Source organism: Anguilla rostrata, chromosome 8 (genome assembly GCF_018555375.3).
Source record: "Anguilla rostrata isolate EN2019 chromosome 8, ASM1855537v3, whole genome shotgun sequence".
Lineage (NCBI taxonomy): Eukaryota > Metazoa > Chordata > Actinopteri > Anguilliformes > Anguillidae > Anguilla > Anguilla rostrata.
Window position 1 is genome coordinate 48,837,349 of NC_057940.1, and position 21,098 is coordinate 48,858,446.

The 21,098-nt window shown below is 43.0% G+C and overlaps 1 protein-coding gene and 1 long non-coding RNA gene across 4 annotated transcripts; one reads left to right on the top strand and one right to left on the bottom strand.

The window, feature by feature from the left end:
• Positions 1-9: 9 nt before the first annotated feature.
• LOC135260210 (membrane-spanning 4-domains subfamily A member 15-like) lies at positions 10-8,216 on the top strand. 3 transcript variants are annotated; one of them, XM_064345426.1, is made up of 9 exons: positions 10-579; positions 1,251-1,334; positions 2,166-2,339; positions 3,307-3,417; positions 3,921-3,977; positions 4,666-4,803; positions 5,269-5,382; positions 6,569-6,649; positions 6,972-8,216. In XM_064345426.1, exons 3-9 carry the CDS (start codon positions 2,244-2,246, stop codon positions 7,176-7,178), a joined length of 804 nt encoding a protein of 267 aa, XP_064201496.1. In that variant the 5' UTR covers positions 10-579; positions 1,251-1,334; positions 2,166-2,243; the 3' UTR covers positions 7,179-8,216. The 3 variants fall into 3 exon arrangements, with proteins under 3 accessions (XP_064201496.1, XP_064201497.1, XP_064201498.1); XM_064345427.1 differs by lacking the exon at positions 1,251-1,334; XM_064345428.1 differs by lacking the exon at positions 6,569-6,649 and having other exon boundaries at positions 10-1,334.
• A 6,518-nt stretch (positions 8,217-14,734) lies between these two features.
• Positions 14,735-17,524, bottom strand: LOC135260223 (uncharacterized). Its single transcript, XR_010331511.1, has 4 exons — positions 17,157-17,524; positions 16,600-16,743; positions 15,807-15,895; positions 14,735-15,533 (listed from the first exon to the last, which is right to left on the bottom strand). It is a non-coding gene; the product is annotated as an uncharacterized LOC135260223 (long non-coding RNA).
• Positions 17,525-21,098: the final 3,574 nt, after the last annotated feature.

The window sequence follows — 21,098 nt, forward strand, 5'->3', positions numbered from 1 at the left end:
TTAATAACAGCTGCTTAGTTGTAGCACATCCTAGGCTGAAGAACAAGGTTTGGACGGATGACATCCTTGATTTAGAATTTCATTGGGGTCAAAATGCTTTTTGGGGAAATGTTCAGGAAAATTAGACCACTGTCGCAGCATGCGTCCACAGAATAATAGTTCATCCCTCTGTCAGGTTATATTGCACATACACATGGTTTTATTAAGCACGGAAGTATGTTTTGTAATGTTTCAATTTGAGCATAACTGCCTCTGGCTGTTGCTTGTCTTGAATTACGCTTAATATTTTTTTTTTTTAATTGTAGCCATAGAACTTCGAGCTGTGCGAACTGCCGCGAGCAGAGCTGTCGAGTCTGCGGCGGGTCACAGTCCAGAGTGTTCTCAGCAATTCTGAGCGGGGGGGGGGGGGGGGGGGGGGCGGGGGGGGCGATCAGGCGACGTCACCCATACGTGTTTTTTGCGTGCGCGCAGAGGCGGCTGAGAACCTGGAAGGTCCGATCGGCACCAGACGTGAATCTGAAACTTAAGTCACTTTTTCATGAATCGCGTTTAGAGCATCTGGGATCCCGTTTTCACTCGGTATCAAAATTTCGTTTTGACTGATTTGATCGCTTAGTTTTTTGTCAAACGCTGTCAAACGCTGATATATACCACAATAAATATTATTTTTGCATATAATCCGAACCTACGTATGCTGTTTGGGTAGGGTATCATTGTGTACTTGCTGTAAATAGGTCAGAATATTTTAAAGTTATGGAATAGCATAATTGATCAGTATTTTTAACGTGCATGAAACGGGACAAATCTATAGATAACGGCATACATCTGTCCTAAATGAAAAATGCATTCTGCGTGATGATATGTTCGATGACTAATCAGTCGCTATTGTTGTCAATCAGATAGAGCTGTGCGTGTGCATTGTTAAATTTATCTTCAGGCGTGTTATTGTGATCATTCAGTAAATGCAAAGACATTCAAGAACTTGCCTGATAGTAGGCTAGCGCGTATGCACTGGGCTATCACCGATGGAAAAATTCCAAAAGATTCCATGAGTGTCGCCTACATTTGATGTTGAGAAATAAATTATAGACGTTTCGCAACATAATTCATATTTTCACAAATAAGAATCATTCGTCACATATTCGCTTGCACGCCAAATCTGTGCCGCATGCCACACACAGCATCCGCACCGGCACTGCAGAGGAACCTGCCGCATCCGCCCATTAACTCTCTGCTAGTTCTCCCCGCAGCTGCCCCGCGAATAGAGGGACGTACTTTTCCTTTCAGTCTTAAAAAGGGGGGACAGGATATACTTATTTGAACAAACGGGACAGGTAAGGACGAATACACGTTTTTGTGGCTTGCTTTGCGGACTAAATAAAGCACTTTCGAGGCATGACACAAGACATTTAACTTCTCCTACCCCATATTTCGACTCGAGACACTTTCGGGTCACCTTATCCGAATTTGTCGTTTTGGGGGGATTACTACAGTGGCGTTTATTCCGGCTTCTCTTAAATGTAGGCTACGGGAACTCACGAGCTGTGTCAAAACGTAGCTACAATTCTGCACAGCCGCAGTGCATTTGGAGAGTCATGTTAGGGGACGATGTTCGAGCGTGGTGCTGCACTGGGGAGTTTGGAAGCGTGCCCAAAACGGAATGCAGTCTTGATGCGGCGCTTTCACCCGGGGCCGAGTCGTCACGGCCTCGGAAAACGTGCATAAGTACTAATGAACTTCGCACAAATACACATAGCCCGCTATGTGCGGCTTGTGTGACTCCGATTTATTTGTTGGTATATGTTTCTGTTTGTCACACCTGGACATTATGAGGCATACGCGCGTGTTTGGAGGTCACCTCCAATTTGTCCGACTAGCTTTTTGTTTCAGCCTATAATAAAGCAATACTGTATTTTCAACAATACGTTGTAACAGCTTGCCAACTACCTACACCGAGTGTTATGCGGTGACTTATAAATGCAGTGAATGCACTTTACTCATGTTTCTTTCTCCTTGCGTTTTATCTCTATTTCTGATCTTCTTCTACCTGTCCATTCTCATTCCTCTTCGTAGTTTTCTTCCAAAATATGAGTTGTTTATAACAGCTATTTCACTGCTCCCCGTTAATCATCGTGCTCTGTTTATTTGCCAAAACGTCTCTCCAGCCCTGAGCCTCCGCCCGGTCTTCGTTGTCCAGTTATCCTGACTTCGCAAAGTCCAGCCGCATCTTCCCTGCAGACAACATGGGCATTGACAGCGAGGACCCTTTACCAGCAGAGGGCGCTCTCAGCACTAAACAAGTGCGCGCATTCCTGAAGGGGGAACCCAAAACTCTCGGGGTAAGTTATTTCTGCGGCTCGGTAACAGCCATTTTGTGGACTCCCACCCCGGAACCTGGATTTACAAGCAGTTGGCACGGAAATGAATCGATGGCACTGCAAATAATAATAATAATAATAATAATAATAATAATAATAATCATCATCATCATAGATTGCATTATTACGGGATTCTCATTGCAATGATACGAGAAAATCTAATAATATTTTCACGTGATAGTTTCATCTCATCCGTAATGATTATCACGTTATGTCTTCAGTATAAATTTAGCACGTTTTAACGGCAGAAGTAGGCTGCATGCTAACCTCAAGCCAAACACCGAATCTGCATTGCATCAAGTATTTTAAGCGATACTATATAAAACGTGAGTTTTATATAGTATCCTTGCTTGAGGCTAGGAGATCTTCTGAGTAAATAACAAAGCAATATTTATATTCCTGGAATCTGCTTCCACCTTCCTGGAGATGATGCACAGCAACACAGCATAACAGGGTGGCCAGCACTGTAATGCAGAGGTTGCAGGTTTGAATCCCAGTTGGGATGCTACCATTGTACCCTTGAGCAAGGTCATTGATCTGAATTGTAGCAATGAAAGTGTCCATCAGTTTAAATGGATTGCACAAGGGAAAAAAAGCAGTCCTTTGCTAGTCGGTTAAGTAAAGAGAGTCTGATAAATTTCAGTGTGTCACTGTACATACATTCTTTGCGTAGGTCAGCCGTTCCCCACCCTGTGTCTGGCGATCTGCCATCTTATAGATTTTTACTCCGATCATGCCTCGTTGGACAGCTAGAGATCTCATTGAGATGCTAATTAGTAGAGGGGTGCCAAATTAGGGTTGAAATGAAGACCTACAGGAAGGTAGATCTCCAGGAACAGGGTCGGGAACCGCTGGCGTAGGTCATTTGTGTTTACTGACGGGACAGTACCTCATCCCCTCCTCCCTCTGTGTTTCTGTTCCCCCTCAGGCTATACAGATCATCATCGGCGTTTTAACCCTATGCCTGAGCGTGACTCTGCTCCAGGAGCCCATCCACTTCCTGGGGGATGTTAAAGTTCTGATTGTTGTGTTTGTGCAGGTGAGATAAACACTTACTGAGGTTTAAATAGTTCAGTAGTTTAGTAGTTAAGGGGTTGTACTTTTCGTATTGAACAAACAGCATCTCTTGTTGTTCCTGGTTAAAAGATACTGTAGGTCTGTTTTTGTGTAGTTTGTGCAAAACCTTTTGGCTATAATGTGCACTTCAAGTGAAATAACTGTTCATAATTAGGTGACTAATGATTTTAAGCTTATAAACTTAAGTATGATCTTTGAGTTAAACTGCCCTTATTCTACTTTTTTCACATGAATTTCCCAAATGTTATGATGTCACATTAGACACAGTAGCAAACTTGCTTATCACAAAAATAAAACAACCTCAGGGTGATCACTGACTTAAGGAGCTAACGAGCTCAAAGGACTGTTTCCAGGCACGTGAGTGTTCGCTACCTTGCTAGCAGTGTGGCCGAGGTACCTGTTTTATAGCTGAAGTGTGTGCGCGAGTGCTGGCCAATCAGTGATTGCCGTGTGTCGACCCTGCAGCTCACCATGTCCGGCTCCGCCTTCGTGCACGCCGGGAGGAAGCCGTCACTCTTCTGGGTGAGTTCCGCTGTCGCCGGGCGGAATATAGCTCCAGTCATCCACCACCCACAATAAAGCGCCCACGTTTCCCCCGCTGAGCATGATAAAGTTATCCACCTATCTAGCGCTGTCGCCTCGCAGTAAGAAGGTCCTGGGTTCGAATCCCGGCCGGGGCCTTTCTGTTGCATGTTCTCCCTGTTTCTGCGTGGGTTACCTCTGGGTACTTCGGTTTCCTCCCACAGTCCAAAAACGTGCAAGTTAGGTTGATTGAAGAGTCTAGATTGCCCCTAGGTATGAGTGTGTGAGTGAATGATGTGCGTGACTGGCAAACTGTGTATTCCTGCCTCTTGCCCAATGCATGTTGGGATAGGCTCCAGCACCTCCTGCAACCCTGACCAGGAATAAGAGGGTATAGTTAATGGATGGATGGATAGATGTATGTCTATCTCGCTACTACCTATCCGTTGGTCTCTCTGTCTGTCTGTCATGCACAGAATGCCACATGAATCATCATGTTTTAGAGCTGCCTGTCACCTGATGCGACCTGACCAATGGGAGCCTCTTGGCACAGCGACAAACTCCATCAAGATATTTGTTGTAGCATCATTGTAATATTTTGTACCAAGTTACTAAGGGTGCGTCCCATTACTTTTCTCTCCTCACCTCCTGTCCTCTCCCCCACTACCACTCGTCTCTCCCGGTGCAGGTGAAGACCTCCCTGGTGCTGAACCTCGTGAGCGCGGCGTTCTCCACGGCGGCCCTGGGGCTCCTGTCCAAGCACGTGCCCTACCGCCAGTACTCCTACCACTGCGAGCACTGCCGGAAGCTGGAGAACTACACCGTGGTAACGACGAGGGCCCGGCTTTCCAAGGGGCCCCCCAGGGGCCGTGTTCTCCAGTTAGGAAGGGTCTCAGAGTGGGAGAGCTGGTCTCGGATCAGTTTGACCTTTTAACCCTTTGAAGAGTAGATGCGAAGTCCGTGCTCTAGAACTCTGTTGTTTTGAGTTACCAGCAGTGATTGGTACATCGGCATTAGAATGTTCAGTTATGAACATTCTAATCGCATATTTTTGATCTCACACCTTAAAGAGTTAACTCATAATGGACAGGGTAGGGTAGGGTAGGGTAGGGGCAGGGGGCAGCTTATATCATCACAGGCCTCAGTTCAATGTTTTCTGTAAGATATGGTTGACGTTAGAATGTGAACCTTTGGCACAGTGTTCCACTGGACAACGCAGAACAACTACAGTATGGAAATTAAACTAAGGGTTTGCAACATCTCTGAGTGTTCCGTGTTCTGTGTTCCACAGATCATGATTGAAGGTGTGGTAGGCACCCTGATCCTGTTCCTGGTGCTGGAGCTGCTCATCTGCATCACAGGCATGCTTTACGGGCTGAGCGTTCTGGCCAACGGCGCCCTCCAGGTGAGCGGAGGACCAATGACACAGAGGCCTTCTCTGACACAGATAAGAAGTCAAGGGGAACTGGAGAAATAGATGACAAAGACACGTCTTTAGCATCAGTTAATATAAAAGTTAGCATATTTTGACCTAACATATTATGCTTAGCTGTTCCATTGTTATAAACAGAAAAATAATACAATTTAATTTTGATGTTTGAAGTACGTCCTTTCTAAATACAACAGCCTGAGGTCTGCCGCAGTGTGTCTGTACTGTAATGGGCATTCGCTTCAAGTTCGCTTTTGTTTGGCAGCTCACTAGACAAATGCGTACCTGCTGATTGATAAGATGTAAATCACTGATGCTTACATAGGCATTTGGGTCTCTGAAAGACCGATAACGGATCATTCTCTGGCAGACAATATAGGATTAGGAAGGCTTGATATGATATGAGTTTTTGTTAATTTACTTCTTTATATGTGATGTAGCAATTTAAAAAGGTTAATTTTGATTGTGCAGCACCTTTAATGAAATGAGTGTGGTTTTAGCATGAATGTGAATCTCACTGAAGGTGTTGCCCTAGATCATGTTGTATTTGTACATCTAGCTATTAATCAGAGTACATGTGCTAGACTACAGACTAATAGAGCAAAATGTTTTTGCTACCTCTGATATGAAGCTCCTCCTCTCTCCCTCTCTCTCTCTCTCTCTCTCTCTCTCATGGTCCTCTATTTTTTCATTTATGTCTTTTTGTCTCTGTGCCTTCCATATCACCTCTCTCTCTTTCTTTTTTTTCTGCCTCTCCACTCTGTCATTTCTCTCCTTCCCTTGTTGTCATTGTTGTCATCGTTCTCCTGTTCTCTCTCTCTTTCCTCTCTATCTCTCTTCCCCCTCTCTCCTTCCCCCTTCCCTCTCTCTCTCCTTCCCCCTTCTCACTGTCCCCCCTCTGTCTGTCTCCCCTCCCTCTCTCACTCCCCTTCCCCTCTCTCTCTCGCTCTCTCTCGCTCTCTTGTTCCCCTCTCTCTCTCTCTTGCTCTTCTCCCCCCTCTCTCGTCTCCCCTCTCTCTACTCTCTCCCCTCTCTCTCTCTCTCTTCCCCCCTCCCCTCTTCTCCCTCTCTCCTCTCTCCCCCTCTCTCTCTCGCTCTCCCCCTCGCTCTCTGTCTCCCATCCCTCTCTCTCTCTCTCTCTCTCTCTCTCTCGCGTGGTCAGTTGGCTGTCGGCAGCCACCTGTTGTCCAGACCCCAGTCCCAGCCTGCGGATCCCCCCCCGCCTCGTGACCCCGAGCCCCAGGTGCAGCCCCCCCCCGCAGTGGGAGCGCGTTTTAGGGTCGCGCCCCGGTCGTCCCTAAAATGAGCGTTTTTAGGGACGCTAAGCTTCCAGAGAAGATTGCCCTCAATCCTCTTCTGTTCATTTTATGTGGAACGCTGTCCTGTTCAGTTGTATGCGTTATTAAATTCCTTTTGTTTTTGCAAGTTTTTTTTTTTTTGTAGCAGGTCGATAGAGGAAAAGCTAAACAAAGGTTATGTCCTCTCTCTCTCTCTTATTCTCCCTCTCTCCTCCCTTTGTCTTTCTCTTCCCTCTCTCCCTCCCCTTATACCTCGCTCTCTTCCAGGTGACCGCAGGTACCCGGGTCGTCACCATCCCCAATATCCAGGTCCAGGCCCCGCCCCAGGCCCCGCCTCAGGCCTCGCCCCAGGCCCCGCCCCAGGTTGTGGTTCAGGCCCCGCCCCAGGTTGTGGTCCAGGCTCCGTCCCCTAGGCCTGCCTCACCTCCCAGTGAGCCACAGGTAGAGCCAGTGGAAGAGGCCAACATGCCATAAAGGCTCCACCCCCCCCCCACCCCCAACACAGCAGCTATCTCTAGCCATCGGTGGAGGATAGGGTGTGTGTAGCTTTTACTTTCTTCCTGTTTTTTTTGGCCATGGGGGGATGAGGGGTGAATGAAAATTTAAGCCAAAATGGAGACTAAGGTTGGGACTATGACTGTGATCTCTATAGAATGGGTAGCTAACTGCCACTGATTTCTGGGTGTTGTACTTGCATTCTGTTTTTGCTCTTGTTCGGTGCTGTTTCACTTCCTAACTTGGCTCTTACTTACCGGAATACCTCTCATGGTTACGGTTCCACATACAGGGGCAATACACGGTGCTTTTAACCAAAAAATGATAATGAATAAATAAAAATTAATAATGTAGGTTTACTGTCAACAGTCTACATTCGCCATTGCTTAATTAATATATGCTACACGCTGTGCGCAAGTTTGCATGTGTTAGTTAGCTCTTCACGCCTGAAAGGAATGTCCAATTACAAGCCATTGTGACATCACTGAAAGCAAAGGTCTTCACCAGGCGGCAGTGTCCAGTGCTTCATGCTAAATAGGTCATCATACTGGTTTCTTTCTTAATTATTGTTCATTTAATTTTTCATTATTTAATGCACCAGTACATTGCTTCAGCACGCACTTGTTGATGGCATTTTGACGGTCACCATTTGCACATTATTTGTAAACCATGCTTTATAATTATAATCCTTTTATTGAACAGGCGTTCAGATATTCCGATTTTTAAATCTGTTATTTTAACAGAAAGCTTAATGAAAAATAGTTTATCAACTTATTATTTTAGGGCAAAGGGGAGGACGGATTGAATAAGTTGGAACGGCCATTGCTCCATTGTAGAATGGGGACATCTTTATCATTTTGCCTCAAAGACAAATGTGGCTGCTATCATTCTGTCTACGACACAGATACCGCAGTGTAGGATGGCTAACTGTCACACACAGATACCGCAGTGTAGGATGGCTAACTGTCAAACACAGATACCGCAGTGTAGGATGGCTAACTGTCACACACAGATACCGCAGTGTAGGATGGCTAACTGTCACACACAGATACCGCGGTGTAGGATGGCTAACTGTCACACACAGATACCGCAGTGTAGGATGGCTAACTGTCACACACAGATACCGCGGTGTAGGATGGCTAACTGTCACACACAGATACCGCGGTGTAGGATGGCTAACTGTCACACACAGATACCGCAGTGTAGGATGGCTAACTGTCACACACAGATACCGCGGTGTAGGATGGCTAACTGTCACACACAGATACGGCGGTGTAGGATGGCTAACTGTCATCACGGTGCTTATGACCATGTCTGAAAATTGCATGGCGTCATGGTGAGGCCAGAATTTCATATGCTGCACTGCATTGTGGTACTTCTAAATCCGTTATTTTTTATTTTTTTTAAATTATGAATGGATAAGAATAAGCATACTGAGTTTTATTTTTATTCAGAATCTTTGATTGGTGTAAAGAATGAACATACACATGCCATATGTACCCAAGCCATACATACATCTGTAGTGTACTTATGTAAGTTAGGCTGCTTCTCTTTACCTGGGTAGCACTCAAGTTGATGTGTGTGGATCCTTACTGAGTTAAACCACTTTGTAAATACTTATTTTTCAGTTGTGTAAAGCTAAATATCCTTTGGAAATGCCCTTTGAACCCTAAATTTAAGTCTAATCTCTCGACTTTGCTGCACTGTCTTATTCTGCACATCACTGTAAAACTGCTGAACTGTGACGCTGTACCTGCATGTATGCGGTCATAATGCAATGTCTCCACTAGATGGCAGTGTTGAATAAAATGTGTCATTTTAAGAAAAAAAATAACGCATTCTTGATTGGCTTCTGTGTGCTTGGTATCGTTATATGTGATTAGGTCTAATGTAGGTCTACCCAGCCCTGTTCCTGGAGATCTACTGTCCTGTAGGTTTTCATTCCCAACCCTATCATAGCACATCTCATTCAACAGCTGGAGGTCTCATTGAGTTGCTCATTAGTAGAATGAGATGTGCCAAGTTAGGGTTGACATGAAAATCTAGTAGATCTAGGGTTGGAATGAAAACCTAGGATGGTAGATCTCGAACAGGGTTTGTTACCTGGACTTTCAAACTCTGGGCGAAATATCCATCCATCCTTCCATTATCTGTACCCGCTTATCCTGAGCAGGGTTGCGGGGGGTGCTGGAGCCTATTCCAGCATGCATTCGGCGAGAGGCAGGAATACACACCCTGGACAGGCCGCCAATCTATCGCAGGGCATCTGGGCGAAATAAGTTAATTATAATTTTTGTTAAACTATGTCAAAGCCGTTTGCTAATTATTCAACCCACACAACCTCCAGCTGCATTACTCTGAAAAACATTCACTAAATTATCTCTGAAAGGTGGTGATTTTATCCATATTGGACTCTTTTAAACGCTATTGGGCAGTTTCTATTTTACTGTGTAACATTCACTGAATTCCCTGGCTTAAATTATGTTTCTTGTAATGGTTTATTGAGTATTTTATGCTTTTTTCCCACGGAGGGTGGGGTGTACTTCCTATCAGAGCTGTGGCTAGACCTCAAGTATTCCGGACTTAAATTAGTCATTTGGAGTCTCTCTACAATATGCACCTTTAAAGCCAATTTCACCTCCAAATTACCAAGATTTAAGATTTTACATATAGCAAGAACAATATTTTGAACTGTCATCCACAGCTATTCCTTTATTTTTCAAGGTTTGAATCATGGTGCTTAATCTACCCCGTCGTCATAACTACACAGTGTTTACACCTGCTGGTAATGGCCACAAGAGGGCAGAGCAGACAAGATAATTATAGAATGTCCAAACGTGACATCAGAGTAATTCACAAGAGCAACATTGGGTACCAATATGTATCATATAACTACGTGAATGTGTCATGCATTGATTATTGTTGTTGTTTTTTTTAGCTGTAAAATGTAATTGTTTACACTAAGATTTTCTAAAATAAGTATGCTGCATATATAACAAAGCTAAAATAAAAAATGCACTAGAAATAAATAAACATTTTATTTTTTTCTGTTACCAAATGAAAAGCAAATAATACTAAAGCACATATATTGTCTTCATGAAAAGACGTCGAACATTTAATTTGGAAATCATTTTTTCACATCAATCAAGTCACATTATTAAATCAATTTTACTACAACCTTCAGAAAGGGATTTAAAGATTTCCAAGCCTATTGTGCTCCGTTCCCCGTTCGAGGAGTGACACTTGACTCTTTAAACAAGGATTTAAAAGCGCGAGCGTCAGAGCTTAATCAACACTGCGCTGCCGTGTCAAGAAGGTCGTTTAATGTGTTTAATGGCGAAGCAATCGCCGTAACCAGGCACTGGAGAGGGGAGTAAATTTTTAGTTCATTTTGGTGGCGATACATTGCCGCAATGCAGTGACTCAAGGGACCACAATTCAGGCCGAAGGTATACCGCACGTCCCCTCTCAATGGAATTCCACAGGTGTGCGCGTGCGTTTGTGTACCCGTGCGGCTTTTGTCACCTTCTCCGTACCTGCACCCTGACCCACCCAGTTATTATAAAAGGCGTATCTTCAACGGGAGGAATACTGATGGTCGTTTAATGGAATGGCTGGCCGATAAATTAAAAAAGCACACAACTTATTCTGATTTCTTTTTTGCATGCAATGAACAGGTAGGACAGTTTCTATAAATGGACTCAATGTATTGTAACTACGGAAACAGTAGTGTTTTGTTTTTCATCCTTGGAGATCAACGGCAACCACAAATTTGAGGTGTGAGGATATTGCGTCTTTTGACGTGAGCGCTTTATGATGCATTTATTTCATCCCCAGCAATAAAAACAGTCCATGACGACAATTCACATGTAGGCCTACATTGTGCTTTGATATACACCTACTACGGTATTTCAGTCAATACAAACTGAGCACTAATCTTGTGTTGCTCATATAACTGGTGGTGGCTGCAATTAAGTCCTCTTGTATATTACTGTATATTACTTGTATGTCACTCAGACTCAGGTAAATTAATGTATTGTAATGTAATCCATTCCACAATTATGGATGTCAAACATTACATTAGCATACAATACAATTGTCACATTGAGGAAAACAGGAATTATTTGGGATAAAACCAGTAAGGTTACGTTTGTGATTACAGCAGCTCAATAGAGACCCACCTCAGTAACGCACCACTCATCTACAGACAAACCTCTTTTCCACCAACGTGAACCTGGTTCTGGTTCTGGCCTGGTGCTAGTGCCGGTTTGCAGTTGGTTCAACTTGCGAACCGGTTTGCTTTTCCACGGGCTAGAGAGCCACGTCATTACGTCACTGTATACGTCTCCGCTTTCCCAGCAACATCGTCACCTATTAAAATGTATGTCATGTAAAAATACAGATAATAAACTGTCGAAATGTAAAAAAAAAAATTAAAAAAAACTACTTCATGCATATACATTTAGTTATATTATTACAGCCTTATTTACTATATCAATTTTAAGACAAGCAACACGCTTGGAATTATCTCATCGCGACCCATTAAATCCAATGGCACAGACGTTGCTTCATAATTTCAAACTGCTTTCCTAACAGCTATTTTGCTTCCTGCAACTTGGGTTACAACAGTGAATATGTAGGCTACGGATTCCTAGACGTGTTGATAGCGAGCACCCTTTCTCATATTAACCTCAAATACTCAAGAAAGGACACTTAAACAGTATGCTAGCAAATTTATGTCAAGTTCCATTAATTTATAATAAATGCCAAAATGGCTCACTTCAGTTATGACTGGTAACAATTGGATTGTAGATATTTGAAATGGGAGTTTTTCCTAGTAAGAATTCTATTGCAGATATCCAGAATGTTCATTCTGGATGTCAAGAATGCCGTTGTGGATATCTGAAATTGAAAGCCCAATACACATGAATGGCAAAAATGACATCATTTGTCCTAGGAAGAATGACGTTGTGGATATCTGAAATGACAATTGTGGATAGGAAAAATGTCATTGTGAATATCTGAAATGTTCTTTTTTACTAGGAAGAATTGAATTATGGATATCAGCAATACATAACCAGTCTAGCTATTAAATGTTGAAACGGCTTGCCGTAGTGCTCTCACTCTACCTGATGTTCACAAAGTTTTAGTTGGTCTTGGTTGGTCACGATAATCCCGCCCCCAGCCCCTGATGTAAGCGGTTCTTGGTTCTAGACCAGCCAAGCCTTGCTGCCGCTTTGGAACCGGTTTTCCTGGCTGACAGCCGGTTCTTTTGCTGTTGAACAGCGAAGAACTGGTTCGCGATTAGGCACCGGCTCCAAACCGGCCCTCGAATTGCCTTGGTGCAAAAGGGGTAACAGTGGTGATCGCATCATTGCGCGTTGCTGGCCAGCGTGTAAGCGCTCTTCTGAACTGCGAGGCCCTCGTTTGGATTGCGATGGCCTCTCGTTCTCCACACCTCACTCGCCTGTTGTTTGGTTACGCCTTGCATTGTCATTCGGCCTTTTAGGCCTTTTCTATCTTTCGTGTTTCATTTGTCCTCCCCTTCGTTCTTAATAGCCACTCGATGAATCACATTGTGATCGGACGGCGATTAAGTAATGCCGGCTACCACCCAACTGTGGACGTTATCAGCGAGGAGCTGTATGTTTGTGTGGAACAGTTTGCTTTGGCTGATAGTTCTTTTTTTTTCTTTTTACCAAGAATGAACCCTTTGAAGAGTAGGTGTTTTTTATTGAAAAAAAAGTGTTCTAGAATTCGATTACTTTTAATTACTAGTAGTGATTGTTACATCTGCATTAGAATGTTCAATTGCGTATTTCTGGTCTTACACCTTCAGAAGTGACGATATGGATTGCAAAGGTTCAGAAGTGACGATAATGATTGCATTGCAATGCCCACGGGTTCTTTTGAAGCCAGAACCTTTAAAATGTTGTTCTAGGTCCTTAGCAGGATAGAAACAACTTAAATTAAGTGTTCCAAAATATCAATTTCCCTGTATGAGACTATGAGTGCTGATATTGTGGGTGTCAGGAGTGTGGGCAGGGGTGTAGCTATGAATTCTGGGCCCCCCTTCATAGATCTTACTGGAATTTGTCAGAGCTCTCTCCGGCTGTGGGCCTCTAGAATCACCCTTTCACCCCACTAGCAACGGCCCTGAGCGTAGGTACAAAGTAAACAGAATGCTGTCAGTTTTTTGTAGTTCTGTCTTTATGGTGGTATAGATTTGGGATTAGGGGTGCGCTCAAATATCTTAGCCCCACAGCAGATGAAAAAACCAGTGCACCCCCCCTCTGATGATTCCACAGCAAAATGGGATTTGCCATTTGTTTGCTGCAGTAAATGTGTCTGTCTCCTTGAGTCAATGGAATTCCTACCAGAATTCTTTATCGGAGGGAAATGATTCCCGGTTCCCAAGGCAAGAAAGAAGCAGCATCAAACCCTTTTCCTGTCCCAGGTGCTTCGATGGCAGCAGGTACACTTTTGCTGGTAGGTGATGTGCAGGGCGTGTCTCTGTGTCCGAGCTCTTGGAGGTAGAGGAAGGACACCCTTTTTAAGTTTCACGTGTTGGGCATGGTGCTTACACATAGGCGTTCTCACATAAAGCGCTTTTTGAATGTTGATTTGAATTGAACCTGCAGCGTGACTAATGCATTTGTAACTGCCCCGGATATAGATAAGCTTGCTTTAATGACCCTAGCTGCCTCATGGTGATTCTCTTTATGCAGATCTACATAGAGGGCCTTCTCATTCAAAGGGGTGCCTTGTGTATTACCTATGGTATGTGTGTTTTGAGAGATGTTTTGACATAAACAGACTAGTATAACCCCAGTTTAGCTCCGGATTTACTCAAATGTTGCCTGGCTACTTCCTAACAGGTTAGAAAACTTTGACTTTTCAACCAAATGTAGCCAGGTTTTCACATGAATGATGGTGTTTCATTGGCTTTCGATCATTAATTTTTTTTGTTTTTAACCACAAAACCTCTCCTGGCCACCAAACCCCGGGCTGTGCATGTTGCCATGGAGATGGTACCACAAAGAACTCTTGGGATGGTGGAGTCCCTTGGTCAAGGGAGAACATTCCTGACCTGAGGTAGCCCCAGGGTACAGTTGTGAGCAGGACCCTCGTGACAATGTATTGTGATGTCACCATCTAGATGGGCCCTCATGAACTTCCATTGTGATGTCACTGTCATTTGTTATGTAACATTAAGTAGTTCAATTATTGCTGAAGCTGGTTTAGGCTTGTGATACTAAAATATGAAAAAGGAAATGAATTATATTGTCATTGCAATCAATTCGATTTCGATATCAAAGGATGGCAGCTAGGATATGAATAGGATATGAATCTGTTGATTGTGTCAGTTGGCTGAACAGAGTTCAGCTCTTACACAGCTGATAGTATACCATTGAAACTGCAATTAAACGGCCATTTCAGACAGTGAAACATCATTTCACATCACTGGTAGTTTCTGGCAAAGCACAACATGGACAAATAATACCCAAGCCATTGTCTCATAGTATTTATTCCGTTCTCAGGCAAATCATCCTTTGAGGTACATTTTACAATTTCACAAACAATGTGAACGTGTGAATCCCGGTCCACAAATAGAAAACAACATAGTTCAACATTTAACAGGTATAATGACAATGGGGGACTTAACATGATTCTGACCCTTGGGACAACAGCTGTAGGTAGAGAATGAATCGCCTGCCAACAAGGTTGGAATTCTCTGATAAGGGTCAAAGGTCAGCCAGGGAATACACAATAATCCAGGCACCTGCATACATTATGTAGCAGTATGCAGGTGCACTTTCCAGTGCACTCAAATCATGCATGTCAAAATAGTAAGTACCAGTGAATTAAGACCGTTGATTGGATCCGATGGCTTTTCTTTCAGCAGGAAGTGTAAAACAAGGACAAAACAAAACAAATGAATAACCAAAGTTGCATATTTACAGTTATGTCTCAGGAGTTCAACTGCTCTGCAGTTAGCAAGTGCTTGTGTTATGGCATATTGGAACAGGAGTCCTAATGTTCTGACTGAATGGAACAGGAGTCCTTGTGGTGTGGCTGAATGGAACAGGAGGAGAATTTCTAAGTGTTCTTGGTAAAACATCTATATCTTTATTTTTTTTTTTAATGAATATAATGATAACATACTGCTACATAGTTGATTTCAGATTAATATATATGTTTTTCCTCTGTGTAGCTTGGTGTGTGTATTGTATACTTGTGTGTGTTATCGGTGGAGCCTCTTCTGCTCTTCCTGCACAGTAGCATCAACATGTTCATGGGCATATCCTGATTTTCCCCCTCATTCATTGGAGCCTATGATGGAGAAGAAGAACAAGGAAAATCAGTCTTTTCAGAATGGTAAGTAATGAAAAAGAAGAGAATTTTATTTTTCTTCGAGACCCAGGACCCTTGGGGCACAAGGCCACTTCCTGTCATCAATAGGAAGTTGAGTTGCCATTGGGGACATTAAGAGTGTGCTAGAGCAGGGCACAGTATGGTTCCCTTGATATCAGCACCCCGGACACTGAATGGGAAGGTCATGCTTATGTACGCGTGTTAGTCTGTGTAGTGTGTTTGTGTACAAACCTTGGGGTTGAGTGTTCTCTGCTTGGTCTTCAGGGGTTGACCACATACATCCCAGTTTTGTTTTTCTTGGGTTTGTCTGCACTGTCATCCTGCATAGCAAATGTTAAGATTGGTTACAAGAGGATCACTGCTCCACAAACTGTATATAATAGACATAGTTCAAATATATTTCATATATTGTGCATTTTATAACAAATACTACATTTCACTAGGATGACTACAAGCAATTTGTTAAGTGGTGGTACAAAAATTGGTATTATTTGTAATACACAGTAATCTTTAGGTTGTTATATATATCTTTTTGTTATTGTATAGGCTATAGCCTTTTTAATTCATTATGTATTATGTAGTTAAATGTTAAATTGTCTTCTTTTGTGTTTTATTTTTAAGTTCAGGTTTTGAGCAAGACATAAATTCCTTTGAGGATGATAGGAAAAGTAAAGTAATTAATTAATTAATTAATTCCTCCAGTGATTACACAAAAAAGCAAAGTTTGTGCTACTCAGCCCTGTTCCTGGAGATCTAGCGTCCTGTAGGTTTTTACTCCGACCTGAGCAAAGCACATCTCATTCAACAGCTAGAGATCTCACTGAGCTACTAATTAGTAGAATTAGGCTGGTCTTTTAGGGTTTGGAGTAAAACCCTACAGGACAGTAGATCTCCAGGAACAGGGTTGGTCAACATTGCATTATGTCATAAATAATGTGGAGAAGAGTAAAGTTGCATGTCAGTATCTTGTTCCTGAAGCTAGTACAGTGCATGCTGTATACATCCGGTCAGGTTTATGGCTTACATGGAGTTTGCTGTAGGGTTGCTTGGAGTCTGTCACTTGAGGGTACATAGGAAGGTCACTGGGACTGGAACTGTTGTACAGGTTTGGGTCGTCTGATACGTTCATGATGCCAGTCTCGGGCTTCGAACAGAACCAGCGAATCAGCTGTTTAAGGGGACACAAGAACATACACACAGTCTCAGTAAAATGGGCATCGACAGGCTTTTCAGAGAACTCAAGCCTCTTTAGTTCACATCAAGGCAACAACATGAGTATATCTAGTTGGCCTAATGCCTAATGTAATGTTGGGGGGGATTATATATCTAGTGGGGGTTACTGATAGAGCTGCACTGTCACAAGTCAACTTTTCTCCAACCGTCAATCAGGGGTTTGAAAGTTGTTAGCAAAAGCAGCCATCTATATCAAGCACAGGGCTGACAGTGATGAGCAAGCATCGAAGACATCCAGCAGCATGCTGATGGGAGCTGAAGTCCACAGCACAGAGGCTGAACAGAACTTCTGCTCACTCGGGACTACAACTCCCATCAGCCCTTCTGCCACAACAAAGAGGGACCTACCAATAGGATGAGGATGACAATGAGAAGCAGCAGAATGAGGCAGGCCAGAACCAAGATGGCGATGCCCCAGCCGGGGACTCCACCCCCACCTGCCGCTGCTGCCTCAGCGGTAGTAGACTCAACCTGGGCATGCTCAGTCTCTGGAGGAAGATCTGTGCCAGAATGCCTTGTTTTAGCAGAGGGCAGAATAACTGAGGTGGCACTAGGATGATGGAGTGCAGAGGTCAGTTGGGTGCTAGTCTTAGCCGAGCTGGAATGACTTGTTTTAGCAGAGGGCAGAATAACTGAGGTGGCACTAGGATGATGGAGTGCAGAGGTCAGTTGGGCGCTGGTCTTAGCCGAGCTGGAATGACTTGTTTTAGCAGAGGGCAGAACTAGACTTGAGAAGTGGTGTCTAGGATGATGGATTGCAGAGAGTCAGTTGGGGCGCATGGGTCTTAGCCGAGCTGGAATGACTTGTTTTAAAGCAAGAGGGCAGAATAACTGAGGTGGCACTAGGATGATGGAGTGCAGAGGTCAGTTGGGCGCTGGTCTTAGCCGAGCTGGAATGACTTGTTTTAGCAGAGGGCAGAATAACTGAGGTGGCACTAGGATGATGGAGTGCAGAGGTCAGTTGGGCGCTGGTCTTAGCCGAGCTGGAATGACTTGTTTTAGCAGAGGGCAGAATAACTGAGGTGGCACTAGGATGATGGAGTGCAGAGGTCAGTTGGGTGCTGGTCTTGGCCAAGCTGGAATGCCTTGTTTTAGCTGATAGACCCTTGGAGGTGATGCCTCTGTTATCAGTGGTGTAGACTTGCACAGATTTACTTGAACTGTGGTTGGGGTCACCCGTGTGAACCATTGGAGAATGACTTGAGTCGTTTCTTCTGCCTGTGGTGTAGCTAACTGGAGCACTAGTTGTAGATTTGAATGGATCTTTAGTGCTTCCTGAGGTTGTTTTAGAAGAGCTACCAATACCATCAGAAGTATAGTGCATTGAGGAATGACTGGTACCATGGATGGATGGAAAATCAGTTGGCTCATGCTTTCCAGCAGTAGTAATGCTTACTGGGGAATGGCTCGTGCCATGGGCAGGATCATTAGTGTGCACTGATGAAGCATGACTTGCACTATTCCCCCCATCAGCTGTATAGCTAATTGGAGAGCTTGACATTTTCATGAAATCACTTGGGCTTCCTGGTGGAGTTGCCGTTGAGCTTTTCACAGGATTAGTACTAATGATCCATGGAGTCATGGTTGACTTGCCAGGTGGAGGGCTACTTCTGTTCGTGGTTCCATGTGCATTTCTAATTGTGGTTCCCGGTGGAGGCCTACTTCTAGTTGTGGTTTCATGTGCATTTCTAGATGTGGTTCTAGTTGTGGTTCCAGGTGTACTTCTTGTTGTGGTTCTAGTTGGGGTTTCAGTTGTGGTTCCAGGTGTACTTCTTGTTGTGGTTCTAGTTGGGGTTTCAGTTGTGGTTCCAGGTGTACTTCTTGTTGTCTTTCTAGTTGGGGTTTCAGTTGTGGTTCCAGGTGTACTTCTTGTTGTGGTTCTAGTTGGGGTTTCAGTTGTGGTTCCAGGTGTACTTCTTGTTGTGGTTCTAGTTGGGGTTTCAGTTGTGGTTCCAGGTGTACTTCTTGTTGTGGTTCTAGTTGGGGTTTCAGTTGTGGTTCCAGGTGTACTTCTCGTTGTGGTTCTAGTTGGGGTTTCAGTTGTGGTTCCAGGTGTACTTCTTGTTGTGGTTCTAGTCGGGGTTTCAGTTGTGGTTCCAGGTGTACTTCTTGTTGTGGTTCTAGTTGGGGTTTCAGTTGTGGTTCCAGGTGTACTGCTTGTTGTGGTTCTAGTTGGGGTTTCAGTTGTGGTTCCAGGTGTACTTCTTGTTGTCTTTCTAGTTGGGGTTTCAGTTGTGGTTCTAGCAATACTGGTTGTACTTCTGGTATTCTTTGTTGTTGTAGGAGCCAGTGGGGTTGTGGGATGTGGTAAAGGTGCTGGAACTGGAGTCACTTTATCTATGTTGCGAAATTGAAAAGTAAATTAATTGGTAAAAATTATTGCTAGGGAATTTGACAAAAGTGACAAAATGACTAAAGATAATTACTCATAATTACATGGGTATTTTATATTTCACCAGAAACAGAAAGCAAATATCAGGTAATTAGAATGCAATTGAAGGAGCAGAAAAGGGCAACCATTACCTGTCGTATAGCCAATGTCTAGCTGGAGATTGCTGACGCCAGGCAGTTCAGCATTGTCCGAAAACAAGAACTTGACCACAACAGGGTTTATAAAAAAAGTGTGGAAAACCACTGTTGAGTTTGCAATCACTGACCCTTTACTGGAAACAGGAACAAAGAAAAATTATATAATTTGGTTATTGATGCTATATTACACATTACAATGACATCATATTCTAAACTGTTACCAGTCAGGCTTCCATTGCATCTCTTTAATTTGAGCTTGACAGGTGAGGACGACAGGCCTGAATGTCATCTCACCTGAATTCATACCTGAATGTCATCTCACCTGAATTCTTACCTGAATGTCATCTCCGCAACACCCATGTACGTGTCAAAAGTGCTGCAGCTTGAGCAATTGTACACATTATCCAGCTGGAAACACAAGGACAGCACATTATTCCAGCTTTGCACTTAGCATCCAGGCTACAGAGCTCAGCTGTGCTTGGCTTGGAACAGGGATACTCAAATCTAGCCCATGAGGCCAGTGGTGCTGCTGGTTCAGGACAGATTTAAACCTGGGACACCAAGTGAGTTAAATCTCTGGCCAATCAGTGGCATTAATCAATCAACTATCAGGTATTAAAGAAAACCAGCAGTACTCCCTTACACAACAAAAATATATTTTCCCATATGTAGACATGTAATGGATTGCCAATTGTATTTTTTTCAAAACATGAGGTCTATAATATATTGGAGCATTGTAAAACATATAGAAAAATATATTATCAATGTATTGTGAAACATACAAGCGATTGCCGTTTTCCATACATTGTAGAATGTATGAACAATATATTGATCCTAATATGAAATATATTCATTTAAAATATATTTGTATACCATATATGGTTCCATGTATCACAATGCATTGTATTGGCATGGACCTGGCAAGCCTCAAACCCATTATAATATAGTCTTTTTTAAATATGCTGTCGTGAGATTGGTCCTTGAAAAATGTATTTTCTTGAAAGTACACAACTTGAAATGAAAGAATAAAAACTTATAGTCAGAAATGTTTTCAGCGTCTTCTGTGTGTACAGTATTAGCAAATAAAAAGTGATTTTAAATCATGATTTATAAATGTGTTTATAAATACCTGAATAATATAAAAATAGATGATCATCATATATATTTTTAAAAATCATAATAAATTCTTGAAACAGTAGATCGACATTTATTGCTAAATATATGTTACATACTTTCATATATTCAAATATATTATTTAATTTATAAAATAGATTGTCATGTATTGCAATATATATGTGGCCATAAATATATGTGCCATTCATGTATTCAAATGTATTATTTAATATATGACGTTATATTTCTCAATATATGACCAATATATGTTTGTTCCGTACTGGCAACGTGGGGCAGATTTGAGTATCCCTGGCTTAGAGTATTGTGAACAAGATCCTTTAATGCACATAGATTCTAACAGGCTGACATTATAATTCTGGCAGGATTGCACTTTACAACAGTGATGCTTTATTTCTATTTTCTATTTCTTCTTTATTTTCTGTGTGTAAGGCAGGTCATACCCTCTAGGAGCAGATACGGCAATGTCTGGCCCTGTGATGCAGAGAGATTAGTATAATGGTGGCCAAGGAGGCATCTAACCCCTTAAGGTGTAAGCTTGGAAATATGTGATTAGAGTGTTCTGAGCGTACCTAATTCTGATGTAACAATCACTGCTGGTAATTGAAAGCAATTGAGTTCTAGAATGCT

Coding starts and splice junctions, on each gene's coding strand:
- LOC135260210 (XM_064345426.1), top strand. CDS start 2,244: ATGGGCATTGACAGCGAGGACCCTTTACCAGCAGAGGGCGCTCTCAGC. Junction 2,340..3,306: donor GGGAACCCAAAACTCTCGGG/GTAAGTTATTTC, acceptor GTTCCCCCTCAG/GCTATACAGATCATCATCGG. Junction 4,804..5,268: donor AGCTGGAGAACTACACCGTG/GTAACGACGAGG, acceptor TGTGTTCCACAG/ATCATGATTGAAGGTGTGGT.